The following is a 23,728-nucleotide window of genomic DNA, read 5'->3' on the forward strand; positions in this document are numbered from 1 at the left end:
AAGGCAATTTGCACTTTCTTTTGCACGTATATGATTATGAGATCGTCAGCTCGGATTATGAAGACACGCACACGAGTGGAGGACTGACAGTGCCATCACAACCGATTAATGGCGGGGACGTCTCACCAGTCTACACAAGACCCACGCGACTGTCCCCAAAAGGCAATCATAGCGTCAGCGAACACATCTCTCTATACTATATAAAGAAAAAGGCAACTTTCCTTTCTTTACACCTTTTTCCTTTTATCCCAAACCAAAGCCTTTCTCTCTTAACACTGCAGAGGACACAAAACTAATTTTCTTTAAATGCGGTAAGGCACATTACCAGAGGCACAAATTTGAACGTTCACATAGAAAATGTAATTTCTATACCACAGCCGTCGTGTAGTGCCTTTCAAAAGGGATCTACTACCGAGAGATGATCCATATACATTTTAGCTGCTGTTAGTACTACTTACCTGTTGTGTTACAGTCTTTAAAATGTAGTTTACCATAACCACTCCAGTAGTGCTCAATGTACCTGTACTTCTTAAAAGCGTTAATGTTTTACTGTTTAATAACTTATAGACTATATTTTATTATTTTTCCCTTGCACTCAATGACCAAAGCTATACACACACATATAGACACATACAAACATACACACAAGTATATGTATGTATATATATATATATATATATATATATATATATATATATATATATATATATATATATATATATATATATATATATATATATATATATATATATATATATATATATATATGTGTGTTATGACAGCAGCAATCCAAGCTGTGAGAAAACAGTAAAAGGAGTGTGTCAAGCGTTGTGGTACATTTTCTGATGCAGCTAGATCGAAAAAACTTTGTGACGCTGCCGCCAAATACACAAAACAATTACTTTGACAATCATCTTACATTATTTTTAAAATGTTTCCTTTTCTTTTCATAACTTCTTTAACACACGACATCGCTGTCAAGCGCGGGTATTTTGCTATATATATATATATATATATATATATATATCACAGCGACACTCATAACAGTGACAAAACAATTACATTGACAATCATGTTACGTTATTTTCAAAATGTTTCCTTTTCTTTCTCTTTCCTCCTTTAACACACTACTTCTCCGCTGCCAAGCACGGGTATTTTGCTATATATACATACATACACACAAACCGGATTCCAAAAAAGTTGGAACGCTAAACAAATTGTGAATAAAAACTGAATGCAATGATGTGGAGATGGCAAATGTCAATATTTTATTTGTAATAGAACGTAGATGACAGATCAAACGTTTAATCCGAGTAAATGTATCATTTTAAAGGAAAAAATGTGTTGATTCAAAATTTCACGGTGTCAACAAATCCCAAAAAAGTTGGGACAAGTAGCAATAAGAGGCTGGAATAAGTAAATTTGAGCATACCGAAGAGCTGGATGACCAATAAACACTAATTAGGTCAATTGGCAACATGGGTCAATTGGGTATAAAAAGAGCTTCTCAGAGTGGCAGTGTCTCTCAGAAGCCAAGATGGGTAGAGGATCACCAATTCCCACAATGTTGCGTAGAAAGATAGTGGAGCAATATCAGAAAGGTGTTACCCAGCGAAAAATTGCAAAGACTTTGCATCTGTCATCATCAACTGTGCATAACATCATCCGAAGATTCAGAGAATCTGGAACAATCTCTGTGCGTAAGGGTCAAGGCTGTAAAACCATACTGGATGCCTGTGATCTCCGGGCCCTTAAACGACACTGCACCACAAACAGGAATGCTACTGTAAAGGATATCACAGAATGGGCTCAGGAATACTTCCAGAAACCATTGTCAGTGAACACAATCCACCGTGCCATCCGCCGTTGCCAGCTGAAACTCTACAGTGCAAAGAAGAAGCCATTTCTAAGCAAGATCCACAAGCTAAGGCGTTGTGACTGGGCCAGGGATCATTTAAAATGGAGTGTGGCAAAATGGAAGACTGTTCTGTGGTAAGACGAGTCACGATTTGAAGTTCTTTTTGGAAATCTGGGACGCCATGTCATCCGGACCAAAGAGGACAAGGACAACCCAAGTTGTTATCAACGCTCAGTTCAGAAGCCTGCATCTCTGATGGTATGGGGTTGCATGAGTGCGTGTGGCATGGGCAGCTTGCATGTCTGGAAAGGCACCATCAATGCAGAAAAATATATTCAGGTTCTAGAACAACATATGCTCCCATCCAGACGTCATCTCTTTCAGGAGATGCTCTTTCCCTGCATTTTTCAACAAGATAATTCCAGACCACATTCTGCATCAATCACAACATCATGGCTGCGTAGGAGAAGGATCCGGGTATTGAAATGGCCAGTCTGCAGTCCAGATCTTTCACCTATAGAGAACATTTGGTGCATCATAAAGAGGAAGGTGCCACAAAGAAGGCCCAAGACGATTGAACAGTTAGAGGCCTGTATTAGACAAGAATGGGGGAGCATTCCTATTTCTAAACTTGAGAAACTGGTCTCCTCGGTCCCCAGACGTCTGTTGAGTGTTGTAAGAAGGGGAGGTGCCACACAGTGGTGAAAATGGCCTTGTCCCAACTTTTTTGGGATTTGTTGACACCATGAAATTCTGAATCAACATATTTTTACCTTAAAATTATACATTTTCTCAGTTTAAACTTTTGTTCCGTGATTTATGTTCTATTCTGAATAAAATATTAGAAGTTGGCACCTCCACATCATTGCATTCAGTTTTTATTCACGATTTGTTTAGTGTCCCAACTTTTTTGGAATCCGGTTTGTAGATAGATATATAGATATATAGATATATATAGATATATATATAGATAGATAGATATAGATATATATTATATAGATATAGATATATATATATATATATATATATATATATATATATATATATTAGGGTGCAACGATACACAAAATTTACGGTTCGGTTCGGTACTTTGGTGTCACGGTTCGATATTTTTTCGATACAAAAAAATTTTCATGCCTTTTTTAATTTGTAATTTATTAAAATTATATATATTTCTTTTAACTCAAAAATACAGTTTTTAAATTAAATGTTGCTGAAAAAACAAAATAATAAAAAAATAAAAGAGTTTGGAAACGAGTTTATTACAGAGAAAGGTCCCTTTCCAAAATAAAAGCTATGCTATACCCTTCTTCTGGGGTATATTCTCAGGAGCATATTGAACATATCATGTCCCCATAAAATGAACCACTCTCTGATGGACCTCCCCTCCCACTCATCTTCTGGAGTGCTAGCACTTAGCTGCATATACAACAAAACAACTTAAATAAAAATATGTATTGCACAGAAATGCCTTCCTAAATATATTTTGAAACATTTGAAATGTTCTAAAAATAAGGTATCAACCACATACAGTTCTGCATTATTTGGGGATCCCTGACTGTATTTTCTATACTTGGTAGAATATAAAACAAACACACCCAATGGTACATGCTTCCTCAGTTTGTTTGCCCAGTTGATTTCATACAAGGGACGCTATTGGCGGATGGCTTAGAAGCTACCCAATCAGAGCACGTATTACATATTAACTAAAACTCCTCAATGCTATAAGATATGCCTCCTGCGCTGCTCGATTGTTTGCTTGTCTCTGCCTCTATCTCACCCTCTCTGACATTCTCTGCGCCTGACGGAGAGGGTGTGTGCTGAGGTGTTGTTTGCACAGAAGCTTTTTGCCTAGTGGATACGGACGCTCCTCTAAGAAATGCCGCTTTATCGAGGTGCGTCCAAAAGCTCACTTATTGATTTTTTGATTGTTTGCTTTAATCTCGCGCTCTCTCTCTCTCTCTCTCTCTGACGTTCTCTGCGCTTGACGGAGGAGATGTGAGCAGAGGGCTTTTGCACAGAGGCTGTTTGCTTAGAAGATAGGGACGCTCCTGTAAAAAATGCTGAAAGGCTACCTTCGCATTGATCCCTTCATTGCCGCTGCTTTATCACGGTGCTTGCATACTTAAAAGCGCAACAGCCCTATTGATTTTTCATTGTTTACTTTACTCTCTCTCTGACATTCTCCGCTCCTTACGCGCACTTTGAAGAGGAAGATATGTTTGCATTCTTTTAATTGTGAGAAAGAACTGTCATCTCTGTCTTGTCATGGAGCACAGTTTAAACTTTTGACTAAAGGGTGTTATTTCATGTCTAGAGGGCTCTACTAATGTTAAAAAACGTATTTAGAAGGTCATAAACAGGTTTTCTATGCTCTAACTGCGAAAATATTAGATTTATAAATAAAGAATCCTACTTCGTGGAAATTCATTTATCTGTCTGGAGCGGATTAACCGCGATAAACAAGGGTTTACTGTATAACTGTGCGGAGAATATTTATAAACAGTGTGGGAGAGTTTCTAAGGGCTTAAAATATATAAAAATAATCATACAAACATATGGTTTCTACTTCGCGGATTTTCACCTATCGCGGGGGGTTCTGGAACGCAACCCCCTGATCGAGGAGGATTACTGTATATAATTTTGTATCGTTCAATACATATGCGTACCGAACCGAAAGCACTGTATCGAACGGTTCAATATCGATACATGTATTGTTGCACCCTTAATATATATATATATATATATAGAGATAGATATGAGAACAACACTCATATCAATGACAAAACAATTACATTAACAACCATGTTACGTTATTTTTAAAATTTTTCCTTTTCTTTTTCATACCTTCTTCAACACACTACTTCTCCGCTGCGAAGCGCGGGTATTCTGCTAGTATAATATAAAAAGGCGATACCCCTCCCTTAGTAATATGCCGTTAAGAAATCACATAGGAGAAATAACTTAGCTTTCTTTAATGACGGTTTACGCGGCATAACAGATGAGGAAGCCATCACAAGACCTTCTGTGGAGTCTGCCATTTTCGTCACTGCGTTGGAAGGATTTTCTGGATCGGGTAACGTTATCTCCCATCCATCCGTCGGCTACAAAGGTGTGCCGGGCAATCTTCCAAGGCTTTTTACTCTTTCTCAATGTGCAGGCCCCCATTTAGGTTAATCATGCCATTCCAAAAAAGGAAAAGAAGATCCAATGTCATGCTGACTCTTACACACAGAAATGGTACAATATCCATTTCGTGGTTAGTCCTTAACTTGTCTTGCCTTAAAAAGCTTGCCTAGCAGATCTAAATGATGAGCCCCTGTGTGCTAAATCTGGCCTTGTGTTAGCTGTACGTGTGAGTGGATTTATAAAATATTTTTTATACAGACCACAGTGACATATTATACTTGTATAGTTATTACATATACCCTTTTTAAGTCTTTAAATTTGAAAATCCAGCACTATTAGGTAATAAAAATCTTTTAGTTTTCCTGTTAATGTCAGGGGATGTTAATCCAGGTTACAGATCTTGACTGTGCAAGTTGAACATGTATATTATTTATAATGGGGAATTGATAGGGTGTTAGGCACAGAGATAATTAACTGTCACTGATAAGTTGAAAAATGTTTCTTTAAAGTATTTCAAGAGATCAATTTTTTTATATTTTTAAAGTAACACTTGTTTCTTTCTTTTTGCTTGATAGGCATGGGGTCAGTTTGTGGAACGACATTCTGATTTTTCTCAGCCTCAGCACCTCCAGTCAGCTCTCTCCTGCCTCAATCTCCTTGTTACTGATGCACTTAGACATGTTCCACATGTACTGAAATACCTTTCCCGACTTCGAAATAAAAGCGTTTTCAACTTTTGTGCCATACCACAGGTATTTCTTGAAAGTAATCTGAGACAATTTGATCACCTGTCATTAAGTTCTTAATAGTTGATTATATGGCTGGTTATTGTAAGCTCAAGGCCTTCTCAAAGAGAAAGGGGAATGGATTTTGGAAGGTAAAGACTGCCATCCATAGCCCTGCGCTTTGGGGGACTCTGTGCTGGCCACCCCCAGTTCTCAGTGCCACATTGGATATGCATAAAAATATTAATACATGTATGTTTAATTATTTTAGTAAAGCTAAACACAAAACTGATTTTTTAAATCTAAAGTTAGTATGATTTGGAGATGCTTTCAGAACTGAAGACATAGCAGTTCTGACTTTAGCTCTACACACAGCAGATTTGTGTGTATTAGGATAAAGAATGAAATAACTCTTGCTGATCTTTAGTTTTTTAAGATCTCTTCAAGGAACTTTTTACAAACACTAAAATGAGATACAGAATCTTAGTAAGGACTCTAATTATAGCAGCCACAGGAGCATTATTGAAACTTAATGTAATAATTTTCAAAGAACTATGTCTAAACAGTTAGACTGTGCTATCCTGTCACAGTTGAGAAGGACACTGCCTTGAAAATGAAATACTTTAATTTTATTGCCTAGTCTGTAGCAGGAAAGACAATAGTTAACTTTATGTAACATTTGTACAGTTGGTAAGTTTTCTTTTTCTAAATCAGGCAGTAGTATGGGAACTTGAAAGGTATTCTCTGTGCTAGCTTTGGCTGCTAGTTTGTGCAGGTTAGTTATGTTTGGTTTTGTGTGTTTGTTTGCAAAGGCCTGTTTGGTATTTACAGTATTTCATCACCTCATTATGGATCCCTGCCACCACTACTACATTTAGGAACCCTCTCAGTCTAGGCCATCCACTTCTTGAGACTGCTCTGGGTGAACCCTATTAAAATTGTGTTTTGCTCAAATCTGAACTTTTAGCAGCACAAGCTGTATTTTATTTATATGCCTATAGGGGGGCTCACCTGTAATTGGATGGTAGTCTGTTCTGAAGAAGTTCCCAATAGTAAGCTGAAAAAAATTGAACTTCTCATTTATTGACTTTGAAATGTTAATGGAGTAGTACACTGTACCTTAATATTATGTAAGAATATATATCTATCTATATCTCAGTTTTGAGAAGGAACAATTCATTAGCTATTTGTAGATAAATGTTTAATGAAAAATGATGAGCAAAGATAGCAATATATTTTACTATCGCTTATAACTGATGGTGTCTTTTTTTCCAAACAGGTAATGGCCATTGCCACTTTATCTGCCTGCTATAACAATCCTCAGGTATTCCAGGGTGTTGTTAAAATAAGAAAAGGTCAAGCAGTTACTGTTATGATGGAAGCCACCAATTTGTCAGCTGTTTGCACCATCATTTCTCAGTACACCGAGGAGGTATGTGTTCATCTGTAGTATACCACTACATATTGCCCTATAACCATTTATTTTATGTGTTTTGGATAAATTGTCAATTTGAAAATCTGCTTTCTGCTGTTTTTATTTCTTAAATAGAGTGACATGGGATTAGGGATGTCACAAGATCCACGATTTCAGTACTAAGTCAATACCAAAATGTAACAGAGATAACTTTTAGGATATCGGTAGTACAGAGTGAAAGTCCGTACCGCACTGATGAGTACCTAAAAACTGGAAGCCACAACAATATGTGATAAAAGTGTGAGGAAAAACTACTCATGAAAATGACTCAAAGTTCTACTGAACTGCATTAACACATCTTGGAAAAAAAAAACCCAGTAAAAGTCATGTCTGGAAAAGCTTTGTGTTCAAGAATTTCAGTGCATGATTGCCGGTATCATCATCATTTAAAAAAATGGCACATACATACGTAGGCTTTCATTATTGCCACTTTCATCTTGTTATGAAGATGTGAGATGTAATTGTATGACTTGCAGATGGCAAGATTAATCACTTTTTAATACCATGTCCTACACAGTACCAATAAAGGAAAGGAGGCTTTGCATTATTCATTCTCTGATTGGATGTCTATAGTTGTCTGTTCCCGAAACCATTCATTTTCTGACCATCACACTCATCCAGTATCACACATATAGGATAATGGAGTGTGGAAGGAGACTGTACTATAGGTAGAGTTGATAACAGTTAAAACAAGTAAATGAAGAGGCTATTTGAGTTGTGCCCACTGGCGAAGAAATTAGCTGCTCTATTTGTTAATACCAAACAAAAATTTATTTAGTGTTTTAATGCTTTAATGCAGGTCTCGCTAGTAAAACAACATATACTGTGTTAACAATAAAGCATCACAAAGACACACAGTTTTAAAGGAAAACTAATGCTCATGAGTATATATGGCCTTATGGGATGAGTAGTGTTGATCAGTGAAAGTATTATTCGCAGTGGATTTGCTGCATTCGCATTCACCCTTGTTAGTTGAGTTATTTATTGATAATCCAGCCGGTTTAGAAGATTTTTTTTTTTTATTATTATTTAAAACCCCTTAACACTTTGAGAGGGCAGTGCAGCATCCTCCAGAGCTGTAACAGCCAACATTAATTGGACTGTCCCCCGGGTATATTATCATTTATCATTGATCATTTCCATTACAGATTCTGCGGGATGAGTTATCTGTGGTTGTAGCCAAATGTCCAGGTCGATCTTGAAGTTCCACATCCAATATAAGAGAAGTAGTTGCACACCCTATGCATGCATAATAATTTGCCACGTGTTTATGCAGCGAGAGTGAAAACAAACCTTGAAGGAGCCTGAAAAACCCCACCCCCCCAAAACCACCAAATACATGAGAGTCTATGAAATAATAATAACGAAATATTTATTACTATTTACAAGAAGTTTCTGTCGTTTTGATAGAGTAAAAAATGCAAAGCATTAGCACAGACAGTTTTAAGAGCCTTAAGCACTACTTCAAAAAACAGAATGAGACCCCGGCTTCAATCAGGACATTCCACTTTGAATTTTCTACCTTTTAAAAGACTTGACTACAATTTCAGCATTTCTGCTTTGTTTTGACGAAATATATGATTGCACTGTGTTCTTTCTATTTTGATCTCACAGTGGTGCTGTGATTGAAACTGCTGCCGCACAACTCATTTCACCTTTTTGGCCACAATAATCAGTCCAGTATAGTTGGCAGATGTTTCCCATTTCCCTAGCCCTCGGGGACACTTTAAAGATGATTGCACCATTACTGTTCTGTCAAATCTAGTTCAGTTAGTACTTCCCCATTGACTTCAATGCATTTTACTGAGTTCAGCAATATTTGCGCGAACACTTCTATGAATTCTCCGAACTTGAGGTGAAGGGAACATCGTGGAGTTCATTCATCACTAGTGACGGACATAGTGAAAGCACATATATAGTGTATTACATATTTGAATGTTATGTTGAAAAATGTAATGAAGTCAGTCAACTGTCAGTCATTGTCCAAACTGCTATATCCTAACACAGGGTCACGGGGGTCTGCTGGAGCCAATCCCAGCCATCACAGGGCGCAAGGCAGGAACAAACCCCGGGCAGGGCGCCAGCCCACCACAGTGTAATGAAGTCTTTCAATTAAAAAAATTGAGTGCAGGTCAATCTTAACTTTGTCATTTTGAATTTGCACACATGCTAGATAATCTATACTAATAAAAGGCAAAGCCCTCACTCACTCACTCACTCATCACTAATTCTCCAACTTCCCGTGTGGGTGGAAGGCTGAAATTTGGCAGGTTCATTCCTTACAGCTTCCTTACAAAAGTTGGGCAGGTTTCATTTCGAAATTCTACGCGTAATGGTCATAACTGGAAGCTGTTTTTCTCCATTTACTGTAATGGAGATGAGCTTGAACGCTGTGGGGGCGGAGTTTCGTGTGACATCATCACGCCTCCCACGTAATCACGCAGTACATAGAAAACCAGGAAGACCTCCAAAAAGCGCTGAAGAAAACATGCATTATATAATTGAGAAGGCAGCGAAACAATAAGAAGTGACATATACAACCATATTGATGAGTTCTGCTACTTCGGAAACAAAGCACGATGTAAACCTACACTTTAAATTAAGTTCATAGACAGGCTGCCGCTGGCGTTTGTAATTTAGTGCCTGCCCATATAAGGCCGTCCGTCAGCGGCAATCCAATAGCAAACTCCACTAAATATTCACGGGTTAAGGACTGTGCTTATGCAGAGGAAGATGAGATGGTCAGCGTGGTGTTTGGCACAAACTCAGCGAAACTGCGAGAGAAAGTTTTAAGTGCCAGGACTAAGGTAACATTAAATACAGCCATGGACATAGCGAGATGGCACCAGCACAGCTGGGAACTTGATGCATGTACACCGCGGCTCCGTGAACTGGCGCGAGTGCACAGATAAAAGCAACAGTTCCAAAGAGCTGAACAAAACCGAATTACACAATTGAAAAGGCAGCAAAAAATATGAAGCGTCTGATACATACAAGCATATTCATAAATGCAGCTACTGTGGAAACAAAGCACACGGTGGAAAAAGTCAATGTCCGCTAAAGGAAGACAGTGTAAAAAACCCGTGCATGCAGTGTGTCAGGTCTCGATAAAGAAGAAGACGAGCTGTTTATTGATGCAGTAAGAAACGAATCGATGAATGAAACCTGTCATCTTTACAACAATTGACAAACACGGAATGTAACTTGAACACAACACATCCTACAAATACGAACCTGATTGAAAGAAATAATGATAATCAAATCATTGATGACAGCAACACTCAGTAACACTCACAAAACAAATACTGTATATTGACAGTCATGTTACGTTATTTTTAAAATGTTCCCTTTTCTTTTTCTAGCTTTTTTAACACACTACTTCTCCGCTGCGATACATATATATATATATATATATATATATATATATCCCGATCTACATACTCGAATAATGGATACTTTATTCGCCATCAATGATTGTTTTGGTAAAGCCATACTCAGTGTATTCATTAGATGAACGGCAAAAAGTAAGAGCGAGGGAGGATGACTTATTGAGGCATGCAGGCTGTAGTGCGTCAACTCTATCTGAATTGCGATCACATTTGAAAAAATATATCTTTTCAAGTTCTATTTAGTCCATATGTGTCAAACTCAAGGGCGGGCCACATCCGCCCCGTGTAATTATATCCAGCCCGAGATCATTTTATATACTGTATTATTGTTATTAATGGCCGGGTATATGAAGCGCTGGTAACACAATAAACTACAGATCCCATAATGCAGCGCTTCAGCTGCCTTGCCAACACTTACGCGTTAATCAAGTCTAGCTTATGATGCTGCAAGTTATTGCGAAGCTAGCTCACACGATGCTGAAGAGAAAAGTTGATTCTGAAAATAGAGCCTTTAAAACCGATGGGAGGCTGAGTATATGTTTACTGAACCCGTGTGTCTCATTTGTGGAGCTAATGTGGCTGTAATTACAGAATTTAATCTAAGACGGCACTATGAGACAAAACATCAGGGAGTTCTGTGTTGTGGAGATTCTCAGGATGGATTGCAGGTGCTCATCAGTGAGGCTGAAAGACCTGAATGCAATGCAGAAGATACAGAAAGCAGAAGAATTAAATAAGAATCTGACACTTCAGCGGACGTTTTACCCGTGCACAATCACAAAGTGATTTCAAGTGAAGTTGCTTTTATGGGAGACACAAATGCACCAGTGCAACTTTCCCTGTTGCCAAGTAATGTTAAACCAAGTCGTCACTACGGTGTTCCCAAATCGCACTTTGCTGATAAACCGGCGCACTGAGTTTGCACGGCGCTTTGGTGACTTTGAAGAACAAAAAAAGTCCGTCTACATGCGGCTCGAACCTTGTGCATGTTTGGTAGCACATATCTGTGTGAGAAGCTCTTCTCAGTGATAAAGACTAACAAAACAGCACACAGGAGTTGCCTCACTGATGAGCACCTGCAATCCATCCTGAGAATCTCCACAACACAGAACCTCACACCAAACAGAAACGAACCTGTTGCCAAAAAAAGATGCCAGGCGTCCAGCTCTAAAATGACATATGAGCAAAGACAACTGAATGATTTGATTTGTTATTGCTGAAAGGAACACATTTTATTTATATTTCCAGGTTTTGTTATGCAGCATGTTCATATTTGAATTTGTATAATTTTGAAAGGATATATTTTTATGGAGAGCAAAATCTTTTGGGATATTTAAAATCTAAGTTTATTTTTATATAAATTTACATAAGAGTAAAGAAATTTGAATGTTTGTTCTTTTAAGTTATTTAAGGATTGAGTTGATTTATTCAGAATAATATTCCTGTCTGTTTTTACCATTCCTACCAAAGATATTTCTGTCGACTAAATAAAAATTCCTTCTATTTAAAATTTAAATAGAACTTGAACAAATACGATAGTTCATAATATCCACGCAGACTTGCACGTAAGAGCGGGAGTTATCCGTTTTAACAAGCAGCGTATTGCACTGATAGAAATAGCTGTGTGTGTATATATGTAGATATGTATGTATATGTATATATATGTTTATATATGTGTGTGTGTATGTATATGTATGTGTGTATATGTAGATATATATATATGTGTATATATGTGTATATGTATAGATATGTATATATATATGTTTATGTGTGTGTAAATATATACATATATATATATATATATATATATATATATATGACAGCAACACTCATCACTCACAACAGTGACAAAACAATTACATTGACAATCATGTTACGTTATTTTCAAAATGTTTCCTTTTCTTTTTCATTGCTTCTTCAACACACTACTTCTCCGCTGCGAAGTGCGGGTATTTTGCTAGTAACAGAATATAATCACTTATGTAAGATATTCTGAAAACGGCCTTTACAATACTCCTTGCATCATGGATAAAATCCCCAATAGTTTGTGACATTTGAATCAATTTGATTCGACTGTTATTTTTTTTTTACTCTTTATCAATTTTTTAACCAGCTAATGATGCAAGTATAAATCTTGCAATAGCACATGCTATAAAATTAACAGAGTGATTTTCTAACAAATCGGATTTTAAAGCATATTATTACAAAAAACGTTTTAAACAGTCTGTTTAGTTGGAAATATCCTGAATTATTTTGGAAATCACTAATTCCACAGTACAGATATAATAATATTTGAAATTATATTTTTATTATTGATTTTAAGAAGTATTTTTCAGTTTGAGGAAAGAAAATATCATCAAATAAAATTAGAATTTACACATGGTAAGATAAATCAGGTAGGCCGTGATGATATGATATGCTATCCTTTGAATCAAATTGGGACATTAGTACTAATACTCAGCCCTAATATTGACCATTCTGATGTTCAGTCAAACCTCCCCTCAACCTCTTAACTGTGCCTCCATGCTGTGCACTGTTTATATATATGTAGATGTGGTCACATGACTTTTGACGTTAACAAGTAGCCAAGCCTAATTGGCTGCTGAGTCAAAGTCATCTTCAAAATTGATACTTTTGGATGTGTATGTAATTTTCTTACATATTTCACCCAAATCTTCAAGCTCAAAAAGGGAGAAAGCCTATGTTGTTGTTCACCTTTAGAATAAAGTGATCAGGCAATACCATTGTTCTTTGTTAATATTATACAGTTCAGTGCTATTTTATGGCATGTTTATGAAGGACATATCATTTCTTTGGCAGTAAATGTGTTGTTTGATGCTTTAAAAAATCTATTTAGATCACTGTGGCTGTTGTTATTATTTTTCACTGCCTGGATCTCTTGTAACTTTGTATTATACATCCCAGAAACCTAAGCGTGGCAAAAAATCATTATGTAAGGCTGCATATTGCAAATGGTTAGCTTGGTGATTTTTTTTAATTTAGTTTGTAAAAGAGCAGATTTATATCAGATAGCTTTATTTAGTTAACCATAAGTTATAGTTAATACTAACTATACAGTTAAAATCATTCTGCTTTTTAATTACATTTAATTTAATTTAATTTACTTAACAGATGCTTTTATCCAAAGAGACTTGTAAAAGAGATCGCCATAATCGAGTAAACATCAGTATGGGGACTGTTTGGAAACGAGAGTTACAGGACAAGGCTACAAAATTGATGATCACCAGCAGTAAAGAGCTCAGAACAAAAATACAAGCGAGTTACAATTCTTAGTTTAGAAAAATCTATCCTCTAATACACGCCAAGAGTCTTCAACACTTTTAAACATATTGAGGGAGTCCAAATTTTGAATGGCGATGGGCAGTTCGTTCCATTTAATTAATGTGTTTTTTGAGCTGTAGATACATAAAAATGGTTACAATGCTAAATGAATTTAAAATTTTGCCTTACAAACTTAACAGATAAAATATATGTATATGTATATAAAGTATAAAATTAATTTTTACATTGTTATTTGTTAATTGTCATTTAATTGCAAGTAAAGATTAACTACAAAATGGAATAAACTATCCTGTACATTCTTTGATGTCTACAATTGTAGTTGAAGAAAATTAAATTGATTCTTTTGGATGTTTATGTAATTTTCTTACATATTTCACCCAAATTATTAAGTTTTTTAGAATATACTAAAGATGCGCCGATCCGATATTCTGTATCGGTATCGGTCCGATCCTGACCTAAATTACTGGATCGGGAAGCAATAAAAAATGTAATTTGATTCTTTAAAAATTACGGAAAATAATTACCGCGATGCATAAGCGTGATTTGGGACATGCATCACGTGATAAGAGTTTCTGTTGCGTGTGAGACTTGCCGACATGTCAGCAGTTTGGAGTTACTTCCGACTCAAAGAAGAAAAAGCCAAGACTGCCGAATGTAATTTATGCAATACAAGTGTTTCGCGGGGTGGTAGCAGAGTTGGAAACTTTAACACAACGAATCTGATTAAACACCTGCAGAAATATCATGGAAAGGAGTACACGGAATTTATTAATTCCACGAGCGCCAAGAAGAAAATGGTGTTGCATCAACAAACACTGTTTGAAACAATTCAGAAACGCGAGAAACTCCCTCCAGAAAGCAACAAAGCAAAGCTGATAACAGAGAAAATCGTCGAGTTTGTTGTGCTTGATGACCAGCCCCTTTCTGTTGTTGAGAATGTGGGGTTTCGGCTCTTAATGGAACATTTGGAGCCTCGTTACGCGCTACCAAACCGACATTTTATCTCCGAGACAGCTGTTCCAGATAAGTACAAACAAGTGCGCAAGTTCATTTTTGAATGCTTGGATAGCGTTCCCGCTTTAAGCTTGACCTCAGATATTTGGAGCTCAGACGTGTGTCCATTGTCCTTGCTAGGTCTAACAGCACAGTGGATAGACTCAAGTTTTAAGTTGCAAAAAGCAGTTTTGCATGCTAAGCAGCTTCATGGCTCGCACCCAGGAGAGTGCATCGCTACAGCTATAGAGGAAATGTTAAATGAATGGAAAATTTCAAAAATCAAAGTTCATGTTGTTTTACGAGACAATGGCAGCAACGTAATAAAGGCAATGGATAGACTAGGAGTTCCAAGTTTAGGATGCTTCGCGCACACTTTGCAACTCGTGGTGAATGAGGGACTGTTATCGCAACGTAGTATTAGTGATGCAGTGGCTGTCGGAAGAAAAATAGTGGGTCACTTTAAGCACTCTGCACTTGCATATTCACGTTTGGAGAACATTCAAATTGAGCTCAATATGAGCTCAATTTCATTATTAATGTTTCTTTAGATACTAAGCTTTTATGTCATCCTATGTTTTATTTTCGTATACAGTTGCTCTTGTCTTTTTGGATTTTTTGGATGGTGCTGGTCCGTCAAATGCTGCTAAAACTGAGGACATTTAAATAAAAAGAAGCGGTTACTAAACCATGTTCTCTTTGCAATGTTTCTTCCTTATTATATCACAGTTATGATTTCTGTATTTGTGTTGAGGTATATAAAATGTATCTGGACATTTTTTTGAAAGCATTAATTTTTGTTTTCTGTTTAAAAAAAGACTCAATGACTGTATCGGATTTGTGACGTATCGGCAGATATCCAAATTCACAATATCGGTATCGGTATCGGACATAAAAAAGTGGTATCGTGCCATGTCTAGAATATACAGTGACTCTTATATTCCTCTAGATTGCTCCATGTGAATCGTTTATTGGGTTTGTTTTTGAGAAGTTTAGATCATTCAATTCATGTTCTTTTCTCTGTCTACAGATTGCCCAAAAGATTCCTCAGACAGACCCTTCACACGATAAAACTCTGCAAATTGTGGACGAGATACGTGCAGTAATTCAGTCCCAAGCACCTCTGGCGTCGCGGACGTTGCACCTCTCCCCAGTCTACCTCTCTGCCGCCATGCTTCTTGCAGCCCTAAGCTGGCAATACCTCAGCACAGTCACTGAACAGAATGCCTCTGTTGGGGACACACAGGGACGTTAAGGACTTTTCAGTGACATACGTGAAATGTATTCAACTAAAGTACATACCTAACATAGAACAGTCAAACATTATCTGTTTCTTTCTTGCAAAGTAAGATGTGTTTTATATAAGAAAAGAGAAGATGACACATTCATTTTTACTGGTGAGAAAGAAAATGTGTGTTTAATGCATTTTCCGTTCACATTCAGTGAAGCAAGCAGAAGAGAGAGGCACAAATGAAGATGTACACCTTTAGTGTATTTAAATCACTGAATGTCCAAGACTCGGTTCTGTTGAACGTTTTTTACATCTGGAAGGAGATGGATTTAGGAGCTTGTCCTGATTTTCCAGCATCATTGCAAAGACCTACCTTTTAAAATATGTGTGGTAAATCATTTCTACACTGCCACATTTAAATGTTTCAGTACATCTGTACAGCATATGTATTTTTTTTGTTAAAAGTCTGTTTAAAAAACAAAATGCAAAAACAACAAAATCCTTTACTATGAGTTAAAACTCTTTGGTACTTCTGGTATGATGCAGAAGGTGCTATGGAAGAAATTAAAGTAAGATTTTTGTGTGTGTTTTAAAGATTGTCTGTTTTAAATCATTTTTTTAACACTGATTCAGTAGAAAAGTACAATTTACTCATAATATTGATCAACTGGTCACTTTAGCAAACTTAAATTGACATTGTTCTTTGCAGCGCTTTTTCTTAAATTATAGTGGATTGAAGCCAAGGTTATCTGTGGTAGTGGTTTTGTTATTATTATTACGTGGATAATATTTGACCACATCACTCCAGCCCCATGATACAGTGCTACTGAGAAGTATAATTAATGGAGAGCTTTGATTGTAGAAGCTTTAAGAAATGTACAGTATACAGACAGTTGGCTTGACAGCATTGCTATGTAATGTGGAGTCATGTTTATATGTAAAAAGAAAAATTGAATTGGTTAATCAGTTTTCAATTTGTATAGTCTTGAGTGTATTTTGTAAATAAATAAACATGGAAAATAAAATGACAGCATTATTTTGGTGTGTTATTTTTGGTACTTTATTTTTAAAGAGCAAAATGTACAACTGTATAGTGTAAAGGTTCTAGGACTGCAATGTTTTGAGTCTTTTGAAATCTTTTCGAGCACTGTCTTTTAAATCAGATTTTTCTAAGTACATTTAGGTGTTTCACTTTTGTTATAGTAAAGCCTGATTTCTTACTTTTATCATTAATAGCGTTTTGTTTATGCATAAAACGTACATGAACAGTCAAGAACTGATTATCATAAACTGCATCTGAAGTTCAATGTCTATTACAGAAACTTTTTTTTCAGTTAATGACCATTGAGTCTGCAGGAAAATAGATCATTTGCCCAGACTTACAATCCAAACCAAATCTTAAGCGGGCGTTTACATTTTCATAGATAAGCACTAAATATAAAATCAAATTAATTTCAGTCTTATTTTCAAGAACTATTTTAATAAAGTATTAATGTGAAAAGAATTTAAATTAAATACAGGGCAGTGACACATTTTCAATAAAGCACTTAAACTGAAGAGGTGGTGTGTAACATCCTACACTCCAGCAGAGGAACTGGCATCAACAGAGCTTAGAAGCCAAACTACAGTAAACCAGACAGACCAGCAAAACAAAAATACAACTATTTACAAACAAATGCTTTGAAAACTGTGCCATATATTATAGGCAAGACATAAGGTTATTTCAATTAAATGGAATATTAATCATATGCTAATTAAAGTAAAATTGATTTCAGTTCAGATATTTTCAAATCCTGTAATTTTTCAAACATGAAGCTTTCTGCTTTGTAACTAGTGTGATGGACAGCCGGCTCCCATGCCCGGCCGGGATGCCCCTGCTGCATCTGTTCTGGGGGAGCAACCATGGGCAGCTCAATACCTCCCCCGGGATGCTTGGTGGCAGCATCCCTGGCGGACAGTGATCCCCCAACCTTTCGCATGGCTCCATGGGAGAAGGAGTCTTCCACCACCTGGTTGGGAGCTTGGATGGCCGCTAGGGGGAGCTGCATGGAGCCAACAGCCCGGCTGGACAAGTCTTCAGCCCCACCCGGAAGTGCAATAAGGACCAGTTAGTCAAGCACCTGGAACGCTTCCGGGTAGGCTATAAAAAGGGCCAGCCACCACCACTCGAGAGCCAGAGTCGGGAGGAGGAGGACTAACCTAGAGCAGGAGTGGCGGTAAAGGAGAAGAGTGTTTTGGTGGTGTAATTTTGCGTTAGGACTGTATTGGGCTGTGTGACACGAGGAAGACGTGTCCCACAGTTGAAGAATAATAAAGCCTGTATTCATTTTGTACGTGCCTCTACGTCAGTCTGTGCTGGGTCAGGTGCTCTATGTTGTCCAGGTTACACTATCAAAAATCTGCATTACTGACTTTGGTTGTACACACAAACCCAAGGTAACTTTAGTAACTGCCAATGCTGACCATGCAATCTGGACATAAGCATGCCTGTCAATTAAAATGTCCTATTTAATCCACAAAAAAACAATTGTATATATTTTTTTGAAAAACAAGTGTTGTGATTTTTTTTTTTTTTAATTAAATTGTTTGTGATAATTAATTTATGAAGATTACAAAATACACTTTAAACGAAAGCGGGGTTTAAAGGAGTAGGTTAACTGTTGACTCTGTATTGCTTTTTTATGAGTTAGTTGGGGGTGTTTAGGTGGGCATGCCTTATGATAAACTGGCACTTCATCTAGAATTGGATGAGTTCTTCTGCGCCCTAGATGGTGCCTTGGTGGTCTCTGGCCTCCTGAGCCCCTGAACTATGCAAAATGCCACATGAAAGTACACAAGATGCATAGATCATTCTAACAAAATAGAGAAATTCTTTGATGTAACTAGGGGGCTCAACCCCCCGTGCAGGCATTACGAGCTAGCCACTTCGCAGCTCCGCCATTCACGTATGGGGATGTGAATGTACAATTTAAACAGATTGTTATTTTCATAGGAATTGTTACATATGCATAATAGACCTAACTATTTTACATTACAGCAAGTAATTAACCATAGTAAAAAATAGTAAAACGTAATAAATTGAAAGAAAACTATGTTTCATATTGCATTAGAGGTATTCGTTGTGTTATATGTTTTCATTCTGTTTGGCTTTGAAATTGACACGCAAATACTTTTTAAACTTACACTTTTACTGCAAAACTTCAGTTAAAACAATATTTGGAATTAACTTTTCGTCAATATCACATTGAATTTTGATTCGGTGATTCGACTTTCATAGTCACAATGCAACGTATAACTGCCCATGAGAGAATTTAGTTTCTTTTTCTCTATTACATAAAACAACTTTTTCGAATGTTTGGCCTTGAGATTTGTTAATTGTCATAGGAAAAGCTATTCTAATGGAAAACTGTAAATGTTTTAATATGAATGGCGTATTAAGATCTCCATTGGTATCTAATGTTCTCCACGGAAGATGTACTACATCAGGCATGTCAAACACGTGGCCTCCCGGGATCCTCGTTAGCGCTAAACTTGTACAAAATGATTACTATTGTTTGTGATTGAATCATTCTGCATCTTCACCGTTACTTATTGACTTTTCTTACTTCTGCCTTCTAACAAAAGCACGTTTTCCCATAGCATTACGGTACCGGAAATGTCATCTGCTAGTATAATTGCAGCCGCGAAATCGCAACTGAAGTGCTAGGCTGCAGTGCGCAGCCCACTACCAGGCCGCGAGAGAACTGCCAGCAACGGAGACTCACTCAGTGAAGGGCAACAACAAAAAGGCTGCCCCCTTCACTGAGGACACTTTTCAGAATGCTAGGCGGGCGGGGCTTTGCAGCGGCGCATAGAGAGGAGAGACCACGGTGAGAGAGTATTATAACAAAGTATTTTTATGTTTCTACAGTTTCCCCATATGACACGAGTCCACAGAAATCTCGTTACTATGAAGTACATTCAGCAGCAGATACTTTCATTACAATGAAGTGACCTTGAAATGCTTGAATGAATCATCCACAGAGCAGTTAGTTCTGCGGTAACAGGTCAGTTGTGGACATTTGCACAACGATCCCCAAACAGAAAACGCTGTAAAAAACACTGTAAAAAAAATGTTCTTTCTTCGAACTTTCCTCGTACTGTTTTTTTTGCTGTTTTTGTTTTGTGTGGTTTTAAGTAATACCTTTTCCTTATTGCTCGTCAACATTTGAAAAATATCCAGTGGAATTTAACTCATTGTCACCCTTCTATAGAAACGGCATACTTGTTATATACAAAAAAGAAGAAAAATCTCGGGTTGCAAACGTATGCGAACTGCTGCATTTGAAGACGCTGAAAAAGCCGTTTTTATGTGGTTGCAGTGATGCTTGTTCAAGAAACATTCCTATTAATCCGGCACTCATTCAAAAAAATATGAGGCTTTTAAACTCTCTTGGGACCCGGACAAACAATCTCACACGTGGCAATAGCGCTTTGGGACGCACTTCTGCGTGTCGTTCCAGTTGGGTGGGGGGATCCCAGATCCCAAAAGAGTTTAGAAACCTCACAATATGAAGAAGAAGAAAAGGATTATTTGGCTTCTGATCGAAAACCTTAACACCAACAAGACCAAGGAGCTGGTGGTGGATTTTAGGAGGCCCAGGCCCCTCATGGACCCTGTGATCATCAGAGGTGACTGTGTGCAGAGGGTGCAGACCTATAAATATCTGGGAGTGCAGCTGGATGACAAATTGGACTGGACTGCCAATACTGATGCTCTATGTAAGAAAGCTCAGAGCAGATTTTACTTTCTGAGAAGGTTGGCATCCTTCAACATCTGCAGTAAGATGCTGCAGATGTTCTACCAGACGGTTGTGGCGAGTGCCCTCTTCTACGCGGTGGTGTGCTGGGGTGGCAGCATAAAGATGAAAGACGCCTCACGCCTGGACAAACTTGTTAAGAAGGCAGGCTCCATTGTAGGATTAAAGTTGGACAGTTTAACATCTGTGGCAGAGCGACGGGCATTAAGCAAACTACTGCCAATCATGAATAATCCACTGCATCCACTGAACAGTGTCATCTCCAGACAGAGGAGTAGCTTCAGTGACAGACTTTTGTTACTGTCCTGTTCCACTGACAGACTGAGGAGATCGTTCCTACCCTACACTATGCGACTCTTCAATTCCACCCGGGGGAGTAAATGTGAACATTAATTTTATTTTAATTCTTTTCATTTTTATTACTATTTAATTTAATATTGTTTCTTTGTATCAGTATACTGCTGCTGGATTATGTGAATTTCCCCTTGGGATTAATAAAGTATCTATCTATCTATCTATCTATCTATCTATCTATCTATCTATCTATCTATCTATCTATCTATCTATAACTGTGCTGACCACAACATGCTTCCGCATTTAGATATTTTTCACGTTTAATTCCTCCCACCCAATTAATTGCACGGCAGTGCTTCAGTCATTGGATTTGGGCATCATTTGCACCCTGAAAATGTATTATCGCAAGGAAATGCTGAGAAAAATTCTCGTCAGCATAACTTGTAGACAGGAGAAGATTAAAATAACGCAAAAGAAGCTATTGAAGCCGCTTCCATTTCTAACATCCTATCTTTGTGAGGCACATTTTCTGCAGTGACAGCAACCAAAACGAGATTACGGAGTAGACTGAACATAAGCAACACACTTCGCGTGTCACTGTCTTCCATCGTCCCCAGATGGGATCATCTGGTTGCAGGAAAACAAGCTCAGGGGTCTCACTGATTCTGCTTTATGGTCAGCTGTATAATTTCTATTACTAAATTATAACTTAATAATAATAAAAATGTAATGTAAATTGTGTATAAAACTGCCCTACAAACCATAATCACCCCACAAACTCCAACCTCCAACAACCTACCGGTCCCTGGAAAAATTTGCTTCTAGTAAAGCGGTCCTTGGTGTCAAAAAGGTTGCGGACCACTGGGCTACACTACTGGCTGGGCTGCTGAGACTGGCCACTGGGCAGAACTGACCATTACGAGTAGTAATAGCTTGCATATTTTCACATTTTTTTGCTCTAGTTTTATGTAATTTTGTACTAGTATTGTAGCAAACAGTTAGTGCAGACTACAGCTGAAGATCTGAAGAGGACGCGAGAAGTTGGTGAGTTGTTTCTTAACATACTTTTGTGATTTTGAGTTTGTAAAATTAGTGCAGGTCAGGGGGCTTTTTGCATATCGGCTTATTATACAACTAGCAAAATACCCGTGCTTCGCAGCGGAGAAGTAGTGTGTTAGAGAAGTTATAAAAAAGAAAAGGAAACATTTTAAAAATAACGTAACATGATTGTCAGTGTAATTGTTTTGTCACTGTTATGAGTGTTGCTGTCGTATATATACTGTATATATATATACACACACGCATATAAACATATATATATACACACATGTATATATACAGGTACACATCTACATATACACATATCTACATATACACATACATAGATACACATACATATATATAGACCTATACACACACACACACATACACATACATATATATATATATATATATATACATACATACACACACATATATATGTGTATATGTTTATGTGTGTGTATATATATATATATATATATATATATATATATATGATTGTGTATGTGTGTGTGTATATATATATAGTAAAATACCCGCACTTCGCAGCGGCGGAGTACTGTCCTTAAATTTTTATTAAGAAGAAAATTAAACCTTTTTAAACTGAGGGAAAATATACCAATAATTATTTGTTAAGGATCTCTTTGTATACCACATTGTGAGTTCGGCCCTCCGGTTGTAATATGACCAAGCTGTGCGCTGAGCTTACTCTTGAGCATGCAACGTACAGTTGGCCATGTGAACAGTAATCTTGTCTCAAATCTCACAGCTTGGATTGCTGCTGTCCTAATCGGTTTGAGTTTCATGGTTTGTTTCAATTACGACAGTATTTGTAGGACTCGTGTTGAAGTGACATTTGGCATCTGTCAAGCGTTGTAAGCACACAACTGGTTTCATCGATAACTTCACGTCCAGCTTTTGAGTAAACATTCATAAACATCAAAGTGTCCACTACTGAAATCGTCACCTGTCAATCTAAGATGTTTAAGAGGCATTGGCGGTTGTGGAAAGGTGTAAAATATTTGTCCATTTCTTTACATTGAAAGCAACAACCGAACAGTTCAGTGGCAGCCATCAACTCACATGCAGAACCATAGGTGAAGGGCTTAAGCATTTCACTCTTATAGTGCTCCTGTGTAGAATAATTATCTCCTGTACCGTCATCAGTCCACACCTTGAACCTGCAGAGATGGGGACAAGTCGCATATGATCAAGTCCAAGCAAGTTTCAAGTGTTAACCATCAAGTCTCGAGTCAAGTCTCAAGTCACAGTTAAGACAAATCAAGCAAGTCAAGTCAAGTCAAGGGTTCACCCTAAGCAAGTCAAGTCGAGTCCTGATAAGTTTCAAGCCAAGTCAAGTCAAGTTGCAGTACTAAAACAAACAGGTTAAATTTTCGATACGTTTATTTTTGCACAGAAAAATTTTTACAGAAAAGATGAACTTATATACATATATTATGTATCTTATTTGCATTGCTATATTTAAATTATA

General features: G+C 37.3%; 1 protein-coding gene across 2 annotated transcripts in view; it reads left to right on the top strand.

Moving 5' to 3' along the window:
* fdft1 (farnesyl-diphosphate farnesyltransferase 1) overlaps positions 1-17,130 on the top strand; it is a 41,158-nt gene extending 24,028 nt beyond the window's left edge. For both annotated transcript variants that reach the window (XM_039748453.1, XM_039748452.1), the window contains 3 exons: positions 5,563-5,739; positions 6,992-7,144; positions 15,902-17,130. In XM_039748453.1, the coding sequence (XP_039604387.1) occupies positions 5,563-5,739; positions 6,992-7,144; positions 15,902-16,126 (555 nt within the window). In that variant the 3' untranslated portion in view covers positions 16,127-17,130. The remainder of the gene's footprint in view (positions 1-5,562; positions 5,740-6,991; positions 7,145-15,901) is intronic.
* The last annotated feature ends 6,598 nt before the right edge of the window (positions 17,131-23,728 follow it).

Source organism: Polypterus senegalus, chromosome 3 (assembly GCF_016835505.1).
Source record: "Polypterus senegalus isolate Bchr_013 chromosome 3, ASM1683550v1, whole genome shotgun sequence".
NCBI lineage: Eukaryota > Metazoa > Chordata > Cladistia > Polypteriformes > Polypteridae > Polypterus > Polypterus senegalus.